Source organism: Babylonia areolata, chromosome 21, assembly GCF_041734735.1.
Source record: "Babylonia areolata isolate BAREFJ2019XMU chromosome 21, ASM4173473v1, whole genome shotgun sequence".
In the NCBI taxonomy this organism is placed as follows: Eukaryota; Metazoa; Mollusca; class Gastropoda; order Neogastropoda; family Buccinidae; genus Babylonia; species Babylonia areolata.
In genome coordinates, this window is record NC_134896.1 from 502717 (window position 1) to 522500 (window position 19784).

At 48.4% G+C, this 19784-nt stretch overlaps 1 protein-coding gene across 1 annotated transcript in view; it reads right to left on the reverse strand.

The window, feature by feature from the left end:
* LOC143295913 (general transcription and DNA repair factor IIH helicase subunit XPD-like) overlaps nt 1–19784 on the reverse strand; it is a 112465-nt gene that overhangs the window by 36287 nt on the left and 56394 nt on the right. Inside the window, exons 17-19 of the mRNA XM_076607599.1 lie at nt 9680–9743; nt 9033–9124; nt 5396–5425 (exon numbers count right to left, since the gene is read on the reverse strand). Of these exons, the coding sequence (XP_076463714.1) occupies nt 5396–5425; nt 9033–9124; nt 9680–9743 (186 nt within the window). The remainder of the gene's footprint in view (nt 1–5395; nt 5426–9032; nt 9125–9679; nt 9744–19784) is intronic.

Consider the following 19784-nt stretch of genomic DNA (forward strand, 5'->3'; position numbering starts at 1 on the left):
TTCCATGCCCAACACCTTATCGCTGTGCTTGTTGTCAGTAGAGACACCAAGCAATGTTCCATGCCCAACACCTTATCGCTGTGCTTGTTGTGAGTGGAGACACCAAGAAATGTTCCACGCCCAACACCTTATCGCTGTGCTTGTTGTGAGTGGAGACACCAAGAAATGTTCCATGCCCAACACCTTATCGCTGTGCTTGTTGTGAGTGGAGACACCAAGCAATGTTCCATGCCCAACACCTTATCGCTGTGCTTGTTGTGAGTGGAGACACCAAGAAATGTTCCATGCCCAACACCTTATCGCTGTGCTTGTTGTGAGTGGAGACACCAAGAAATGTTCCATGCCCAACACCTTATCGCTGTGCTTGTTGTCAGTAGAGACACCAAGCAATGTTCCATGCCCAACACCTTATCGCTGTGCTTGTTGTGAGTGGAGACACCAAGAAATGTTCCATGCCCAACACCTTATCGCTGTGCTTGTTGTCAGTAGAGACGCCCAGCAATGTTCCACGCCCAACACCTTATCGCTGTGCTTGTTGTGAGTGGAGACACCAAGCAATGTTCCACGCCCAACACCTTATCGCTGTGCTTGTTGTCAGTAGAGACACCAAGCAATGTTCCATGCCCAACACCTTATCGCTGTGTTTGTGAGTGGAGACACCAAGCAATGTTCCATGCCCAACACCTTATCGCTGTGCTTGTTGTGAGTGGAGACACCAAGCAATGTTCCATGCCCAACACCTTATCGCTGTGCTTGTTGTGAGTGGAGACACCAAGCAATGTTCCATGCCCAACACCTTATCGCTGTGCTTGTTGTCAGTAGAGACACCAAGCAATGTTCCACGCCCAACACCTTATCGCTGTGCTTGTTGTGAGTGGAGACACCAAGCAATGTTCCATGCCCAACACCTTATCGCTGTGCTTGTTGTCAGTAGAGACACCAAGCAATGTTCCATGCCCAACACCTTATCGCTGTGCTTGTCAGTAGAGACACCAAGAAATGTTCCATGCCCAACACCTTATCGCTGTGCTTGTTGTCAGTGGAGACACCAAGAAATGTTCCACGCCCAACACCTTATCGCTGTGCTTGTTGTCAGTGGAGACACCAAGCAATGTTCCATGCCCAACACCTTATCGCTGTGCTTGTTGTGAGTGGAGACACCAAGCAATGTTCCATGCCCAACACCTTATCGCTGTGCTTGTTGTCAGTAGAGACACCAAGCAATGTTCCATGCCCAACACCTTATCGCTGTGCTTGTTGTCAGTAGAGACACCAAGCAACGTTCCATGCCCAACACCTTATCGCTGTGCTTGTTGTCAGTAGAGACACCAAGCAACGTTCCATGCCCAACACCTTATCGCTGTGCTTGTTGTCAGTAGAGACACCAAGCAATGTTCCATGCCCAACACCTTATCGCTGTGCTTGTTGTGAGTGGAGACACCAAGCAATGTTCCATGCCCAACACCTTATCGCTGTGCTTGTTGTGAGTGGAGACACCAAGCAATGTTCCATGCCCAACACCTTATCGCTGTGCTTGTTGTGAGTGGAGACACCAAGCAATGTTCCATGCCCAACACCTTATCGCTGTGCTTGTTGTGAGTGGAGACACCAAGCAATGTTCCATGCCCAACACCTTATCGCTGTGCTTGTTGTCAGTAGAGACGCCCAGCAATGTTCCACGCCCAACACCTTATCGCTGTGCTTGTTGTGAGTGAAGACACCAAGCAATGTTCCATGCCCAACCCCTTATCGCTGTGCTTGTTGTCAGTAGAGACGCAGAGTTATGGACACCACTGGCTGGTTTTTCTCTCTGTCCTCTCTCCCCAGAATTCTGTGATACATGATTTGTCTTTCAACCTGTCTGACCCTCATTCCTCCATGCTACTTCATTTCCTTTTTATTGTTCACTGCAAATACAATCAGTTTGACCTGCACTGCTGTCTTCTGTGTTGGGGTGTGTCAGTGCGCGCATGTGTGTGTATGCACTCGTGTGTGTAAACGTGTGTGTGTGTACATGTGTGTGCATGCAAAAAATATATTCCATAAAAGGAAAAAGCAGCATTAACACATCCTGGATTGCCGGTTCATTTCAGAGTGCTCTAGATAACATATAATCCTTAATATTTCAGAATGCTCAACACTGCAAGATATTGAGTCCTGAGCTGTCTATTTCAAACTGCTTCAGAAGATGTGTTTGCCCACCGCTTTGTACCACGTAATGATGATGGTCATTTTTAGGATCCTTCTTAGCAAGAGCCCTAAAACAAGTAAATCTAGTATAAAAAAAAAAAAAGTAAACGGCAAACAAACAAGCAATGACAACCAGTCTCCTCTCCCCCCCTTCTCCCAGACAATCTCCATCACACATTCACACACACATACACAATGGCAATAACCAAACAGAATGAAAAGAAAAGTTCTGACAGTGGACAAAAAAGAAGTTGAATCAGTGTGCCTGTTCCCCAGAGTGATCCTTGCATCCAAGTGGTGGTGGCCTAGCGGTAGTGCACACAACTAGGAAACAAGTGTCCACAGGTTTGAGCACCGCACCAGCCCAGGGTTGGGTTGCATGGGGTGATCTTTGCAGCGCTGACTTTGCTTTGTGTTAATATGTTCTTCAGTACATGGAATTTCCCATAGATAGGAACAGTCTTAACCCCAGGATTTTTATTCTCGCCTTCCACAAGACCTTGAATGATGGTCTGGGTGTTAGTCTTTCAAATAAGATGAAAAACCAAGGTCACACATGCAACATGCACTTAGCACATGTAAAAGAATCCATGTCAACACAGAGGTTGTTCCTGGCAAAATTCTGCACTGTGACGATGCGCTCTCCCTGAGGAAAGCAACCTGAATTTTGCACAGAGAAATCTCTTGTGAAAATATGTAATGCAACACAGTACAATACATTACAATACAAATGGTATCCAGCTGATATAACTCACTTATTACTACCAGTTAGCTCCCCTGACTTCCCCACAGATGACCAACTATATGGGTAAGACGCAAAAAAACAATTATTAGAATTTATGAACTGAAAACTTAAAAACTGATCAGTAAAATAACAAGTTAGTTGGGGACAAAACATAAAATTTCCTCCCTTCTTATGCTATCATACAGTCAGATGATGAATGTATCTATATTTTTTCTTTGAAATTTGCACAGATATTGAGAGAGATTAAATTCAGAATGTTATATAGCCATGATAGTGCCTTTCATGTAATTCTACTGTCTACAGATATTGAGAGAGATTAAATTCAGAATGTTATATAGCCATGATAGTGCCCTTCATGTAATTCTACTGTCTACAGATATTGAGAGAGATTAAATTCAGAATGTTATATAGCCATGATAGTGCCCTTCATGTAATTCTACTGTCTGCCTTGTGACTGAGAAGAAACTGGGTCAGACACCACTGTTGACACCCACTTTTCATGTGAACCAGTCCCCGCAAAAATAACTCTCCTGCTCGCGAGCACAGCAATACACTCCTGCATTTATTGGTCGTAGTGGAGAGTGCAAAGGTGAGTTAAGATATTCTTAGCTTACAATGTCATTAGGCATAGTAGGTGGCACTCCAAACATTCAGAACTTTCTAAAGCCCCGATCAGGCTCCTTCATCTGAAACAGTTGTAAACAGTACGGCCTCAACTGGGGCCTATTGTCCGGAGTGAATTATGGCTCTAGTATGTCTGCACATGTTTCTATCAACTTGGGTGATAATTTTTCTCAAACAAGCCATAAATAAATACGCACTGCTGGGATTCGAAGCCAAGACTGTTAGATTCAAGTCCAACACTGACCACTGGGCCATCCTTGCTATTGAACCGCATAGCAAGGAGGTTTTAAAAGACAGGAGCACAATTTTGTATTTGATTCTTTTCTCAAGAGGCAGCCAGTGCAGAGAATGAAGGAGAGAGAAACTGGGTCAGGTATAGTCAGACTGATCAATGGGGGCAGAGAGAAACTGGGTCAGGTATAGTCAGACTGATCAATGGGGGCAGAGAGAAACTGGGTCAGGTATAGTCAGACTGATCAAAGGGGACAGAGAGAAACTGGGTCAGGTATAGTCAGACTGATCAAAGGGGACAGAGAGAAACTGGGTCAGGTATAGTCAGACTGATCAAAGGGGACAGAGAGAAACTGGGTCAGGTATAGTCAGACTGATCAAAGGGGACAGAGAGGAGAGTGGTGTGCTGTAGACAGGCGGGTCATTCAGACAGAGAGTGGTGTGCTGTAGACAGGTCGGTCATTCAGACAGAGAGTGGTGTGCTGTAGACAGGTCGGTCATTCAGACAGAGAGTGGTGTGCTGTAGACAGGCGGGTCATTCAGACAGAGAGTGGTGTGCTGTAGACAGGTCGGTCATTCAGACAGAGAGTGGTGTGCTGTAGACAGGTGGGTCAGTTCAGACAGAGAGTGGTGTGCTGTAGACAGGTCGGTCATTCAGACAGAGAGTGGTGTGCTGTAGACAGGTGGGTCATTCAGACAGAGTGGTGTGCTGTAGACAGGTCGGTCATTCAGACAGAGAGTGGTGTGCTGTAGACAGGCGGGTCATTCAGACAGAGAGTGGTGTGCTGTAGACAGGTCGGTCATTCAGACAGAGAGTGGTGTGCTGTAGACAGGTCGGTCATTCAGACAGAGAGTGGTGTGCTGTAGACAGGTGGGTCAGTTCAGACAGAGAGTGGTGTGCTGTAGACAGGTCGGTCATTCAGACAGAGAGTGGTGTGCTGTAGACAGGTCGGTCATTCAGACAGAGAGTGGTGTGCTGTAGACAGGTCGGTCATTCAGACAGAGAGTGGTGTGCTGTAGACAGGTGGGTCAGTTCAGACAGAGAGTGGTGTGCTGTAGACAGGTCGGTCATTCAGACAGAGAGTGGTGTGCTGTAGACAGGTCGGTCATTCAGACAGAGTGGTGTGCTGTAGACAGGTGGGTCATTCAGACAGAGTGGTGTGCTGTAGACAGGTCGGTCATTCAGACAGAGAGTGGTGTGCTGTAGACAGGTGGGTCAGTTCAGACAGAGAGTGGTGTGCTGTAGACAGGTCGGTCATTCAGACAGAGTGGTGTGCTGTAGACAGGTGGGTCATTCAGACAGTTTGTTCCTTCACGACACAATGGACACGTGTGGTACACCGATCCCATGGTCAGCCTTCAACTGGGTCTGTACAGACACAGACATGCATGGCCGACCATGATAAACAAACAGACAGACAGAAAGGAGGAATGCAGACAGGTTGGCTCAGAATGGATGACAGACAGTCATTCTGACAGCACAGTAACCATGACAAAACAACAGTGGGCATGGTGAATCACAGGTCACCCTTATAAGTCACCGTAATGACCACTGATATGCTGACACAATGACACACACACACACACACACACACACCAACATACCTGTTCATACCATGAGGCCACCACCATCTCCTGCAATGACACAAACTTCCCACATTAAACACCATTCACATCACACACAACACACTACACATTATTAGCATCACACACACACACACACAACATTAAACATTCACATCACACATACCACATTACACACCATGTCACATCACACACACATTACACATTGAAATCACACACACACCACATCACACATTCACATCACAAACACTACATGACATATAATGGATCTGACACAAGCTCATAGCAACTGGTCACATCATACACCACATGATACACCATTCACCGCACATACCACATTACATATACATCATATCACACACCACATTACATATACATCATATCACACACCACATTTCACATCAAATACACACACACACCAAATTAAATATCATTCACACTATACACCAGTTTACACGTCACACACCTTATTACACATTATTCACATCACATACCACAGTACACACCATTCACATTACACACTATAATTATTATGTATCATTCACATCACATACACAATATCACATAATCCCGATCATACACCACATTACACATCCTTCACATGACACACACCACATTACACATCCTTCACATGACACACATCACATCCTTCACACGACACACCACATTACACATCCTTCACAAGACACACACCACACCCTTCACATGACACACATCACATTACACATCCTTCACATGACACACACCACATTACACATCCTTCACATGACACACATCACATCCTTCACACGACACACCACATTACACATCCTTCACATGACACACACCACATCCTTCACATGACACACATCACATTACACATCCTTCACATGGCACACGCCACATTACACATCCTTCATACAACACATTACACATCCTTCACAAGACACACCACATCCTTCACATGACACGCACAACATTACACATCCTTCACACGACACACATCACATCATTCACACGACACACCACATTACACATCCTTCACACACCACATCCTTCACATGACACGCACTACATTACACATTACACATGACACACATCACATCCATCACACGACACACCACATTACACATCCTTCACACGACACACACCACATTACACATCATTCTACCAGAGTACAGACATCAGCTAGACACCCAGCTACATGGCTGATCAGTTAGCTTTGTAGACATCACACTGTGAGGGTGCTGGTTCCAGACCCATCAGAAGCTTGTCACAGTGGGATGCAGGGCCCATGACTGGCCTCCAAACCACAGCTGAGTGTGCTGCTGGCCGGCTCAAATGACCGGGACCACACAGTCCAGGGTCATCCACTTCATGGATGTGTCTTCAGGAGTGCTGCTCTGATTTCTTGATCAACACTACAGGTGTCTGTACCTTTCAGGCCAAGCTTTTGATGGGATGTCATGGCGTCTGTACCTTTCAGGCCAAGCTTTCACTGGGAAGTCATGGTGTCTGTACCTTTCAGGCCAAGCTTTTGATGGGATGTCATGGCGTCTGTACCTTTCAGGCCAAGCTTTCACTGGAAGTCATGGCATCTGTACCTTTCAGGCCAAGCTTTTGATGGGATATCATGGCGTCTGTACCTTTCAGGCCAAGCTTTCACTGGGAAGTCATGGTGTCTGTACCTTTCAGGCCAAGCTTTCACTGGAAGTCATGGCATCTGTACCTTTCAGGCCAAGCTTTCACTGGGATGTCATGGCGTCTGTACCTTTCAGGCCAAGCTTTCACTGGGAAGTCATGATGTCTGTACCTTTCAGGCCAAGCTTTCACTGGGATGTCATGGCGTCTGTACCTTTCAGGCCAAGCTTTCACTGGAAGTCATGGCATCTGTACCTTTCAGGACAAACTTTTGCTGGGATGTCATGAAAGAATGTGCAGAGGACAGCTTTGTCACGGTCCCCAAACAGCACCCTCCTCCTCTTCCTCCTTCACCATCAATAGAGTCATAAAAATAAAAATAAAATAAAATGAAATAAAATATTAAAAAGTTCCAAATTCTGTGGCTCTTGATGCCTTGCTCCAACGGAGACCTCAGTTTCAATCACCTTCCACTTCCAATTGCTTGGGGTGAGTCCAGTCACAGTCTGCTTGGGGTGAGTCCAGTCAAAGTCTGCAACTGGGGTGAGTCCAGTCAAAGTCTGCAATTGGGGTGAGTCCAGTCAAAGTCTGCAACTGGGGTGAGTCCAGTCAAAGTCTGCAATTGGGGTGAGTCCAGTCAAAGTCTGCTTGGGGTGAGTCCAGTCAAAGTCTGCAATTGGGGTGAGTCCAGTCAAAGTCTGCAATTGGGGTGAGTCCAGTCAAAGTCTGCAACTGGGGTGAGTCCAGTCAAAATCTGCTTGGGGTGAGTCCAGTCAAAGTCTGCTTGGGGTGAGTCCAGTCAAAGTCTGCAATTGGGGTGAGTCCAGTCACAGTCTGCAATTGGGGTGAGTCCAGTCACAGTCTGCAATTGGGGTGAGTCCAGTCAAAATCTGCTTGGGGTGAGTCCAGTCAAAGTCTGCAATTGGGGTGAGTCCAGTCAAAGTCTGCAATAGTCCAGTCAAAGTCTGCAACTGGGGTGAGTCCAGTCAAAATCTATGGTGTTGACAGATTCACAGGCGGACTGTCGTTAGAGAGATATTGTGATGGCTGTATCCACTCCAGGGAAGATGATCACTCAGTCTGATTCCATGACTAAATGATTACTGTCACCAGTAAGGTGGCCTAGTAGGCGGTGTCCTGTGTATGCTGAATCAGAGCAGGCACTACTGATCACCACCTGAATGACTGAGCAGCAGTGCTGAGTCTCCTGTGGTGTGTGGCTTCCTGGCGACCAAACACTGGTGCCCATGGCACACACTATCCCGCACAGCTCAGGGCCGAGGGCGGGCACCAACAATGACAGTGTAACACGTAGATGTAGCAGTCACTCACCATGTAGATGTAGCTATCACTCAACATATAGATGTAGCAATCACTCACCATGTATCTATCACTCAACATGTAGATGCAGCCATCACTCAACATATAGATGTAGCAATCACTCACCATGTATCTACCACTCATCATGTAGATGCAGCTGTCACTCAACATATAGATGTAGCAATCACTCAACATATAGATGTAGCAATCACTCACCATGTATCTATCACTCACCATATAGATGTAGCTATCACTCAACATATAGATATAGTAATCACTTACCATGTATCTATCACTCACCATGTAGATGTAGCTATCACTCAACATATAGATGTAGCAATCACTCACCATGTAGATGTAGCTATCACTCAACATACAGATATAGTAATCACTTACCATGTATCTATCACTCACCATGTAGATGTAGCTATCACACCATGTAGATGTAGCTATCATGTGGCTATCACTCACCATGTAGATGTAGCTATCATTCACCATGTAGATGTAGCTATCATGTAGCTATCATTCACCATGTAGATGTAGCTATCATGTGGCTATCACTCACCATGTAGATGTAGCTATCATGTGGCTATCACTCACCATGTAGATGTAGCCATCACTCACCATGTAGATGTAGCTATCATGTGGCTATCACTCACCATGTAGATGTAGCCATCACTCACCATGCAGATGTAGCTATCATGTAGCTATCACTCACCATGTAGATGTAGCTGGTGAAGAAGCAGACGACACCATCAGGAACAATGTTTGACATCTCCACCAGCAGGTTGCCATAGTTACGGATAACCGCTGTAATCACAATCATCATGTTTTACAGCCTGGCCTCACAGCACACACCACACCACACCACACCACACCACACACACACACTACAACACACCATACCACGACACACCACACCACACCACACCACATCACACACACACACCACGACACACCACACCACGACACACCACACCACACCACACACACCACACCACATCACACACACACCGCGACACACCACACCACACCACACCACACACACACCACACTCACACCACACCACACCACACACACACCACACCACGACACACCACACCACACCACACACACACCACGACACACCACACCACACACACCACACCACACCACACCACACACACACCATGACACACCACACCACACCACACACACACACCACAACACACCACACCACACACACTACACCACACACACACACACACACACCACACCACACCACACCACACCACACAGTTTCAGTCTGAAGGCAGTGTCAAAGAGTTCAGACAGATCCATACATGCCACACCACATTACTAAAAAACCAAACAGGCGAAACTGACCCACGTCCTCTCTGGTCTCAAACTTGGACGTCATGGCCACCTGGTCGTTGCCTTTACTGACCACCTGAAATCATCATCACACCTTTACTGACCACCTGACATCATCATCACACCTTTACTGACCACCTGAAATCATCATCACACCTTTACTGACCACCTGAAATCATCATCACACCTTTACTGACCACCTGACATCATCATCACACCTTTACTGACCACCTGAAATCATCATCACACCTTTACTGAAATCATCATCACACCTTTACTGAAATCATCACACCTTTACTGACTGAAATCATCATCACACCTTTACTGAAATCATCATCACACCTTTACTGACTGAAATCATCATCACACCTTTACTGAAATCATCATCACACCTTTACTGAAATCATCATCACACCTTTACTGACCACCTGAAATCATCATCACACCTTTACTGAAATCATCATCACACCTTTACTGAAATCATCACACCTTTACTGACTGAAATCATCATCACACCTTTACTGAAATCATCATCAAACCTTTACTAACCACCTGAAATCATCATCACACCTTTACTGAAATCATAATCACACCTTTATTGACCACCTGAAATCATCATCACACCTTTACTGAAATCATCATCACACACCTTTACTGGCCACCTGAAATCATCATCACACCTTTACTAACCACCTGAAATCATCATCACACCTTTACTGAAATCATCACACACCTTTACTGGCCACCTGAAATCATCATCACACCTTTACCGAAATCATCATCACACCTTTACTGACCATCTGAAAAATCATCATCAGACTTTACTGACCACCTGAAATCATCATCACACCTTTACTGACCACTTGAAATCATTACCACACCTTTACCGACCACCTGAAATCATCATCACACCTTTACTAACCATCTGAAATCATCATCACACCTTTACTAACCACCTGAAATCATCATTACACCTTTACCGACAACCTGAAATCATCATCTCACCTTTGCTTACCACCCGACATCATCATCAGACCTTTACTGACCACCTGAAATAATCATCACACCTTTACTGACCACCTGAAATCATCATCAGACCTTTACTGGCCACCTGAAATCACACACTCCTTTACTGACCACCCGACACTATCATCACACCTTTACTGACCACCTGAAATCATCACCACACCTTTACTGACCACCTGACATCATCATCACACCTTTACCGACCACCTGACATCATCACCACACCTTTACTGACCACCTGAAATCATCATCACACCTTTACTGACCACCTGAAAACATCATCAGACCTTTACTGACCACCTGAAATAATCATCACACCTTTACTGACCACCTGAAATCATCATCAGACCTTTACTGGCCACCTGAAATCACAAACTCCTTTACTGACCACCTGTAATCATCATCAGACTTGGTGGTGTGTCCATCGAGATCGATGATGACCATCGTTGTCATCGAGATGGGGGATGGGGGATGGGGGGAGGGTGGTGGTGGGGTGGGGGGAAGGATGCTCATGAATCTATCTGTGAGTGCGCAGATGGCTGAATAGTCCAATCTGCGCACGAAATGTCCGCTGACAGTTGGGGCAGACAAAGACAGGCATATCATTGTCAGGGAGCTTGTTTGCCCGTGACTTTCTGGCCTGCCTCTTCTGAACAGCTGCAGCAGTCCTGTTGGCCTCGCACAACCTGGCGCCTTTGTGCACAGCAGCGCGCCATTTGTCACGGTCCACTGCAGATTCCTCCCAGGAGTCAGGGTTGATATCAAACGCTTTCAGAGAGACTTTCAGAGTATCTCTGAAGCGCTTCTTCTGACCTCCGTGTGATCTCTTCCCTTGTTGCAGCTCGCCATAGAAGAGCCTTTTGGGCAGCCGATGGTCTGGCATGCACGCCACGTGTCCAGCATCAGGATGGTGAAGATGCTGGGAAGGGTGGCTTTTGCGAGCACCTCTGTGTCAGGGGTCTTGTCTTGCCACTTGATGTTCAGTAGCTTCCTGAGGCATGTTGTGTGGAAGTGGTTCAGCTTCTTGGCATGTCGTTGGTACACTGTCCAAGTTTCGCAGGCGTACAGTAGTGTGGGGAGAACTACTGCTCTGTAGACCTTTAGCTTGGTCTCAAGACTAATGCCTCTTCTGTTCCAGACATTTGCATTGAGTCTACCAAAAGCTGCGCTTGCTCTTGCAATCCTGACGTTCACTTCATCGTCGATTGTCACATTTCGTGACAGTGTGCTGCCAAGGTATGTGAACCGCTCCACCGCACTGAGTCTCTGACCGTTGACTGTGATGTTGGGCTCAACGTAGGGTTTCCCTGGGGCTGGCTGATGGAGAACTTCAGTTTTCCTCGTGCTGATGGTAAGGCCGAAGTTCCTGCTGGCAGTGGCAAACTTGTCGACGCTGAGTTGCATGTCAGCTTCAGATCCAGCGTTGAGGGCACAATCATCAGCAAACAAAAAGTCTCTGATGATGTCTGTCATGACCTTCGTTTTTGCTTGAAGCCTTCTGAGGTTAAACAGCTTGCCATCTGTTCGGTACTTTAGGCCGATTCCAACATCGCCATCTCTGAAGGCATCAGTAAGCATTGCAGAGAACATGAGGCTGAACAGCGTTGGAGCCAGGACGCACCCTTGCTTGACACCATTTGTGACAGCAAAAGGAGCAGATGTTTCACCATTGTCCTGGACTCGAGCCTGCATGCCTTCATGGAATTGGCTGACCAAGGAAATAAATTTCCGAGGGCATCCGTACTTGGCCATGATCTTCCACAGACCCTCTCTACTCACGGTGTCGAAGGCCTTAGTGAGGTCGATATAGGTGGAGAACAGATCAGCATTTTGCTCCAGACATTTCTCTTGCAGCTGCCTTGCAGCAAACACCATGTCAGTGGTTCCGCGCTCTTTCCGGAATCCACATTGGCTCTCAGGCAAATGACCTTGGTCAAGGTGTGCTGTGAGGCGGTTAAGTAGGATCCTGGCAAGTATCTTGCCTGCGATGGAGAGCAAGGAAATGCCCCGATGGTTATCACAGGCTTGCCGGTTCCCCTTTCGCTTGTACAAGTGAATGATAGATGCATCTTTGAAATCCTGGGGGATCGTCTCTTCTTTCCACATGAGTGAGTACAGCTGATGAAGCTTCTCAGTCAGCACAGTGCCTCCATCCTTGTAGACCTCTGCTGGTATGGAGTCTGAGCCAGGTGCTTTGCCACTGGATAGCAGACGGATTGCTTTCTGGGTCTCAAGAAGTGTTGGCGGATCGTCCAGTGCTTCGTTGGTGGGGACTTGTGGGAGACGGTCTATGGCTTCATCATTTATGGAGGAAGGGCGATTTAAGACACTGTTGAAGTGCTCAGCCCATCGTTCGAGAATGTTCTCCTTCTCGGTGATCAAGGTATTCCCATCTGCACTGAGGAGGGGGGATGATCCTGAGGATGTGGGGCCGTAGACTTCTTTTAAGGCATCATAGAACCTCTTCATATCGTGCCTGTCAGCATATCCCTGGATCTCATCAGCTTTGTCACTCAGCCACTTATCCTGCATCTGGCGTAACTTTTGCTGAACAGTCCTGCGGATGTCATTGTATGCATCCTTTTTTGATGTGGACTTTGGGTTGCTCAGGTGGGCTTGATGCAGACGGCGTTTCTCATCCAGAAGCTGCTTGATTTCATCACAGTTTTCATCAAACCAGTCTTTGTGCTTTCTGGTCATGGGTCCCAGGGTCTCTGAAGCTGTACTATAGATCAGCTCACGCAGGGTCCTCCAGTCAGACTCCACATTCTGGTTGTCCAGAGAGGCGGATTCCAGACGATCTTCCAGCAGCTCCACAAAGGACTGTTTGGTGGTGATGCTTTTCAGCTTAGCGATGTTGAGCCGTTTTGGAGCCTTCTGGCCTTGGGGCGTCTCTTGGGTTGGATTCGAATATTCAGCTTCGAGACTACAAGGCGATGGTCTGTCCAACACTCGGCGCCGCACATGGTCTTTGTTACACGTACATCTTGCCTATCCCTTTTCCTGACGATGACATAATCGATCAGATGCCAATGCTTTGAGCGAGGGTGCATCCATGACGTCCTGTTACGGGTAGGGAGGCAGAAAACTGTGTTGGTTATCAGCAGTTCGTGCTCTGCACAGGTCTGAAGCAAAAGCAATCCATTTGGGTTGCAGTGGCCCACACCGTGCTTTCCAATCACTCCATCCCAGGAGATGTAGTCAGAGCCAACTCTAGCATTGAAGTCCCCAAGAATGATGAGCTTGTCTGCTTTAGGGATGGCAGCAATGACAGAGTGAAGGTCCTCGTAGAACTTCGCCTTCACTTCATCCGGGTTGGTCATGGTTGGGGCATAGGCACTGACAATGGTGAGGTGCTTCTGGCCAGATGCCAGTGGGAGTTTCATGGTCATAAGCCTATCGTTGACTCCCTTTGGGATTCCAGCTAGCTTGCTGACAAGTGCTGTTTTTACTGCAAAACCAACGCCAGCCTCACGTTGCTCTTCGCTTCCTCGTCCACTCCAGAAGAAGGTGTAAATGAAATGAAATTATGGTGCTTAGAGCCTCGCCGACCACTAAGGCCATCTCAAGGCTATCGCCGCGTCAATTACTACTACAAGGCTAAAAAAAACAACCAATTAAAACGAGTCACCACTTCAAACTTTCCACTCCAAAGTTTAAAAAAAAACTTCCATAGTTTAAAACCTTCAAATCTGGTTAAAAAGGTTCACTTCTTTTAAGAAGTCCATCAGCGCCCACGGAGGGACATCACGAAACAAAGTCTTCAAAGAAACCGCCGTGTAATGTCTGCGTCTAACGTCATGCAGATCCCAACAGTCAAGGAGCACGTGTTTCACGGTGAGAGGCTCGTCACAGGGAACGCATCGAGGGGCCTCCTCCCCCTTCAACAAGTAAGAATGAGTAAAAAAAGTGTGCCCCGTACGCAGTCTGCACAGCACAGATTCCTCCTTTCTGTTCTTCACCCCCGAAGGGAGGGTCTCCCCCAGGTCCGGACGGATCTGGAAGAGCTTGTTGTCTATCTGGGTGTTCCATTTCTCTTGCCAAAGATCTTTAACGTAAGAATTGACCTTCCGCTTCATGTCTGTATAGGGTACCAAGGATCTGGACAATTCTTTCTTTACAGCGTTCCTGGCCAGCAGGTCCGCCCTTTCGTTACCACGAATGCCAACATGTCCGGGAACCCAGGCCAACACAACCTCGTATCCTTTCTTCGTTGCGAGAGTAAAAGTTTCATAAAATTCCAGCAGTTTGGGATGAGTGATATTCCTGCAGGCGATCGCCTCCAGGGCTGATAAGGAGTCGGAAAAGATCATGAATCTCTTCTGTTTGGAAGAGAGAACCATTTTTAACCCCAGGACCAGTGCAGTCAGTTCCGCGGTGTATACCGAGCTGTCAGACAGGATGTGTTCTGTTGAGGGCCGGTCAGGAAAGGCGGGACAGAACGCAGATGCAGCGACTCCGTCCTCTGACTTGGAACCGTCAGTGAAGATGCCTTGAAAGGTGGGGAATTTGTGGCACAGTTCCGAAAAGTAGGTTCTGTAGGCCAGAGAACTGGTGGTGTCCTTACGGTACGAGGCCAGATCAAAACGGACCTCAGGTGTTGTAAAGGTCCACGGGGGGCTGTCAGGGAACTTAGAGAAATCTGAGATGCCACCGACATCCAGATCGGCATTTTCCAAGTGCGGCTGAATGCGGAGTCCGAGAGGAGGTATGCAGTTTGGGTTGTCTGTAAATTTCTTATCGAAAGGGTTGTTGAATACAGCATCGTAAGCAGGGTTTATAGGTTCCGAAAACAATTTCAAATAATAGTTCAGGGTCAGCTTCAGTCTGCGGTTGGAAAGAGGCGGTTCCCCCGCCTCTGCATACAGGCTGTGCACAGGGGTGGTGCGGAAAGCACCCAAGCTGAGACGGAGCCCTTGGTGGTGTACAGGGTCCAACAGTTTCAGGTAGGACGGTCTGGCCGAGCCGTATACAACACTTCCATAATCCAGTTTGGACCGGACCAGGGCTCTGTAGAGGTGCAAGAGAGTCCTCTTATCAGCACCCCAGTTCGTGTGTGCCACAACTCGGATGATGTTCAGGGCTTTTAGGCAAGATATTTTCAGCTGTTTAATGTGGCTGAGAAAATTCAGCTTCTGATCGAAGACGACCCCTAGAAATCTGGCTTCCTTGACCGCCGGGATGGTGGATGTTCCCAGACGGATTTCAGGGTCCTGATAGAATTGGCGAAAATTATGAAAGTGGATGCATTCAGTTTTGGAGGACGAAAATGTGAAGCCATTCTCCTCTGCCCAACACTGGATTTTGTTGACGCAGAGCTGAAGCCGTCGCTGGATGCTGGCGTATGTGCTGCCGGTTGCATATAAAGCAAAATCATCCACGAACAGCGAGCTGTCCGATCCTTTCTGAACGGATTGAACGATGTCATTAATTTTGATGCTGAACAGAGCAGGCGACAGGATGCTCCCCTGCGGGACACCCAGCTCCTGCTCGTGAATGTCGGACAGGGTGGTGCCGACTCTCACCTGGAATTGTCTGTCTTGTAAAAAATTGTGGATAAACTGAGGCAGGTGTCCTCGGAAGCCGAGCTTGTGCAAGTCGGAAAGAATACCAAATTTCCACGTGGTATCGTAAGCTTTCTCCAGGTCAAAAAATATGGCCACCACATGTTGTTTGTTGACGAAAGCATTTCTTATCGTGGTTTCCAGACGAACCAGATGGTCAACGGTAGAGCGATGCTTGCGGAAACCGCACTGTTCCTTCGCCAGAAGGCCATCGGTCTCTAGTTTCCACATCAGTCTACCGTTGACCATCTTCTCCATCAGTTTGCAGACGCAGCTGGTCAGTGCAATTGGGCGGTAGTTGGAGGGGTTCGAGGGGTCTTTTCCCGGTTTCGGCAGCGGGATTATGAGGGCTTTCCGCCAGGAGGGTGGAAAGAAGCCTGTGACCCAGATGTGGTTATAAACTTTAAGCAGGGTGTCCAGACAGGTTTGGGGAAGGTGCTTTAGGAGTTTATAATGGACTTCGTCCATTCCTGGACAGGAATCCGTACAGGTCTGAAGGGCAGATTTAAGTTCGTTCATTGTGAAAGGAAGGTTGTAATTCTCTGTGTTGTCGGAAAAGAAGTTACATGGTGTTTTTTCTGACAGGTTTTTGGTTTTAAGAAAGCGAGCAGATTTGTTAGCAGATCTCGAGTTCTGTTCTATTGTGGAGGCAAGCAAATTGGCAACTGCTTTCTTCTCTGTGACCAGAGCGTCTGAAAGTTTAAGATGGTGGAAGGTCGGGCATGCGTTTTTGCCCTTAATTCTTTTTAAAACCCTCCACACTTTCTTCTTGGGTGTGTTGGAGGTTAAGGAAGAGCAGAAATCTCTCCAAGACTTCCTCTGGCTCTTTTTAAAAACATACCTGGCTTTCGCCCTCAGCTGTTGATGGGTTCGAACGCTATCGGACTCCGGTCTCCGAAAGACGCGTCGCTGCGCTCTCTTCCGAGACTTGCGGGCCTCCCGACATTCCGCGTTGAACCAGGGCGTTCTAGGGACCTGAGGCTTGGAGGTAGACGATGGGACTGCTGCTTTGGCGCAATCTAAAACGATCCGAGTCAGAGCGTCAGCAGGGTCCTTGCTTTTCAATACTGTTTCTTCCTGCAGCTCCGCTCTTATCTTGGTGGTAAAAAAACTCCAGTCTGCTTTGTCGTAGTACAGGCGGTCAGGCAGAGAGTCACCTTCTCCATCTGTGGGGCGGAGGACGACAGGAAAGTGGTCACTCCCGTGCAGATCGTCGTGCACTTTCCACTCGTAGTCCAGGACCAACGATGGATCGCAGACCGACAGATCTAAACACGAGAGCTTTCCAGAGGACAGATGCAGGTAAGTGGGAGACTTGTTAAGACAGCACAAGTCCATGTCAGAGAGAAGGTTTTCTAAGAGAAGACCTCGGGCTGATGTCATCTCACTTCCCCAGAGCGGGGAGTGTCCGTTGAAGTCGCCCAACAGTAAAAACGGACGTGGGAGCTGGTCGACCAGGTTCATGAGGTCCTGCCTCAGAACACGGACGGAAGGGGGAAGGTAGAGAGAGCAGACAGTGATGGTTTTCTCGAGCGTGACTCTGACTGCCACCGCCTGTAAAGGGGTGCTTAAAAGAACTGTACTGTATAAAAGGGACTTTCGAATAAAAAGAGCGACACCTCCCGTCAGCCCCTCTTGCTTCGGTTGAGCGGGTTTAAAAACGGAGTTAAAACCAGAGAGAGATAAAACCTTGCCATCTCTTTGCAGAGTCTCCTGCAGTGCCAGCACTGAAGGTTTCAAAGCACGACAAAGCAGCTGGAGTTCCTGGAAGTTGGCATGGAATCCCCGGATATTCCAGTGGATCACTGCCATTAAAAAGGTTTTTTTTTTTAAAAAAAATTAAAGCAGCAGCCTATTCCATCGCTACCCCCTGCTCCTCCACTTGCGGTGGCTCAAGGTCCGCCAGGATGGAATATTTGTTCTTTGATATAAATTTTTCGGGTTCCGACCGTGTCGGAATATCCACCACCTCGGCCCCTCCCGATCCCGCCGTGGCCGCAGCCCTCCCCTCCTTGAGTTTTGGAGGTGCGGGGGGCTTCCGGCCACTTCCGCCAGCCCGAGGGCCAGGCAGACGAGAGGCGGGGCGAGGGGGCCCGGGGGGTGGGGTGGGGCGGGAGGCGGACAACGTGCCTCCGCCCGAGGCTTTTCTCTCCCGCCCAGCAGCCCCTGAGGACTGCCGCGCAGGATGGGAAGGGGTGGACACAGCGCCTCCACCCAAGGCCGACGGTTCCGACGAGGCGGTTAAGTCGTCCGTCTGCGTTCCTGTGGACGTCGTCTGGACTGCGACGTCCACCGTCCCGGATCTGACGACAGAGGCATACGACGTCCTAGGCGACGCGGCCTCCACCTGTTTCCTTGCCTCAAAGAAGGAAATTTTCTGTTCTGTCTTGACTTTCTGAATTTGTTTTTCTTTCTTCCAGGCGGGGCAGTCCTTCGATGAGGACGGGTGGCCACCTCCGCAGTTCGCACACAGGGCTGCACTGACGCAATCGCCCTGGTGCGCCGCCTTCGAACAGGTGCCACACGCCTCTTCCTCCTTACATCTGTCTCTCACGTGTCCGAATTTCTGACACTTAAAGCATCTCAGAGGGGACGGTACGTACAGGCTGACATTAACTAGCAGGTATCCGACCCGAATGTCCTTGGGGACATCCGGGCAGCAGAAGGTGAGGAAGAAAGTGTTGGTCGGGACTCTGTCCGACCCCTTCCTCACCGTCACCCTGTACACATCGGTCACTCCCTGAGAGGACAGTTCGCTCTTGATCTCGGCCTCAGACACACCTTTCAACTCCGGGCATCTGATGACTCCCTTAGAGCAGTTGAGACCTTTGTGAGGGGAAATCTTCACTGCCCTATCCACGAAAGTGGTCGCCTTCAGAAGGAGCTGTGTCTGTCTTTTGGATTCTGTCTGTACTAAAAACGCTCCGCTCCTCAGCCTCTTGATGGATCTGAGCGATCCTGCCAGGCACTGAAAGCCCTTCTGGACAGCGAAGGGGCTGAGAGCTGACAAGGGCTTGTCGTCATCAGCGCCCTCCATCACTAGCCATGATGGCCAAAAACCAGAGGTCTCGACGACCTCCGACTCAGAGTCTGAGTCGTCCGTTCCCTGTCGTCGTCTTTTTCCGAGTTTGGGGGGGTGTATTTGTTTAGGATTCATGTTGAAAGAAAAATGTGAATTCATCCCTCCCTTACCCACCCACCATGGGGTCCAACTTAGGGGCCAGGGTCAAGGGAACACCAGCTTGACCCCTTCCAGGTTTCGGGAGGGATATACAACCAGCAGCCCAGCTCCAACGTGCTCCCCCCCGATCATGCCCAGCTCCCGGGGACAGAGAGCCGAGCACTACGGGGGTTACCTTCGTCAGCCACTAAACTGCCAGTCTTGACCCAGCCCCACGAAGGGGTAGCCGATTGACACACACGGGCCAATGTGTGCCGCCTGTCTTAGGAGAGGTCCGAGCCAAAGGGATGTGTTGAGAGCAGCGTGCTCTCTCAATCCCCAGGATCTCATTCCCCTCCATCACAGG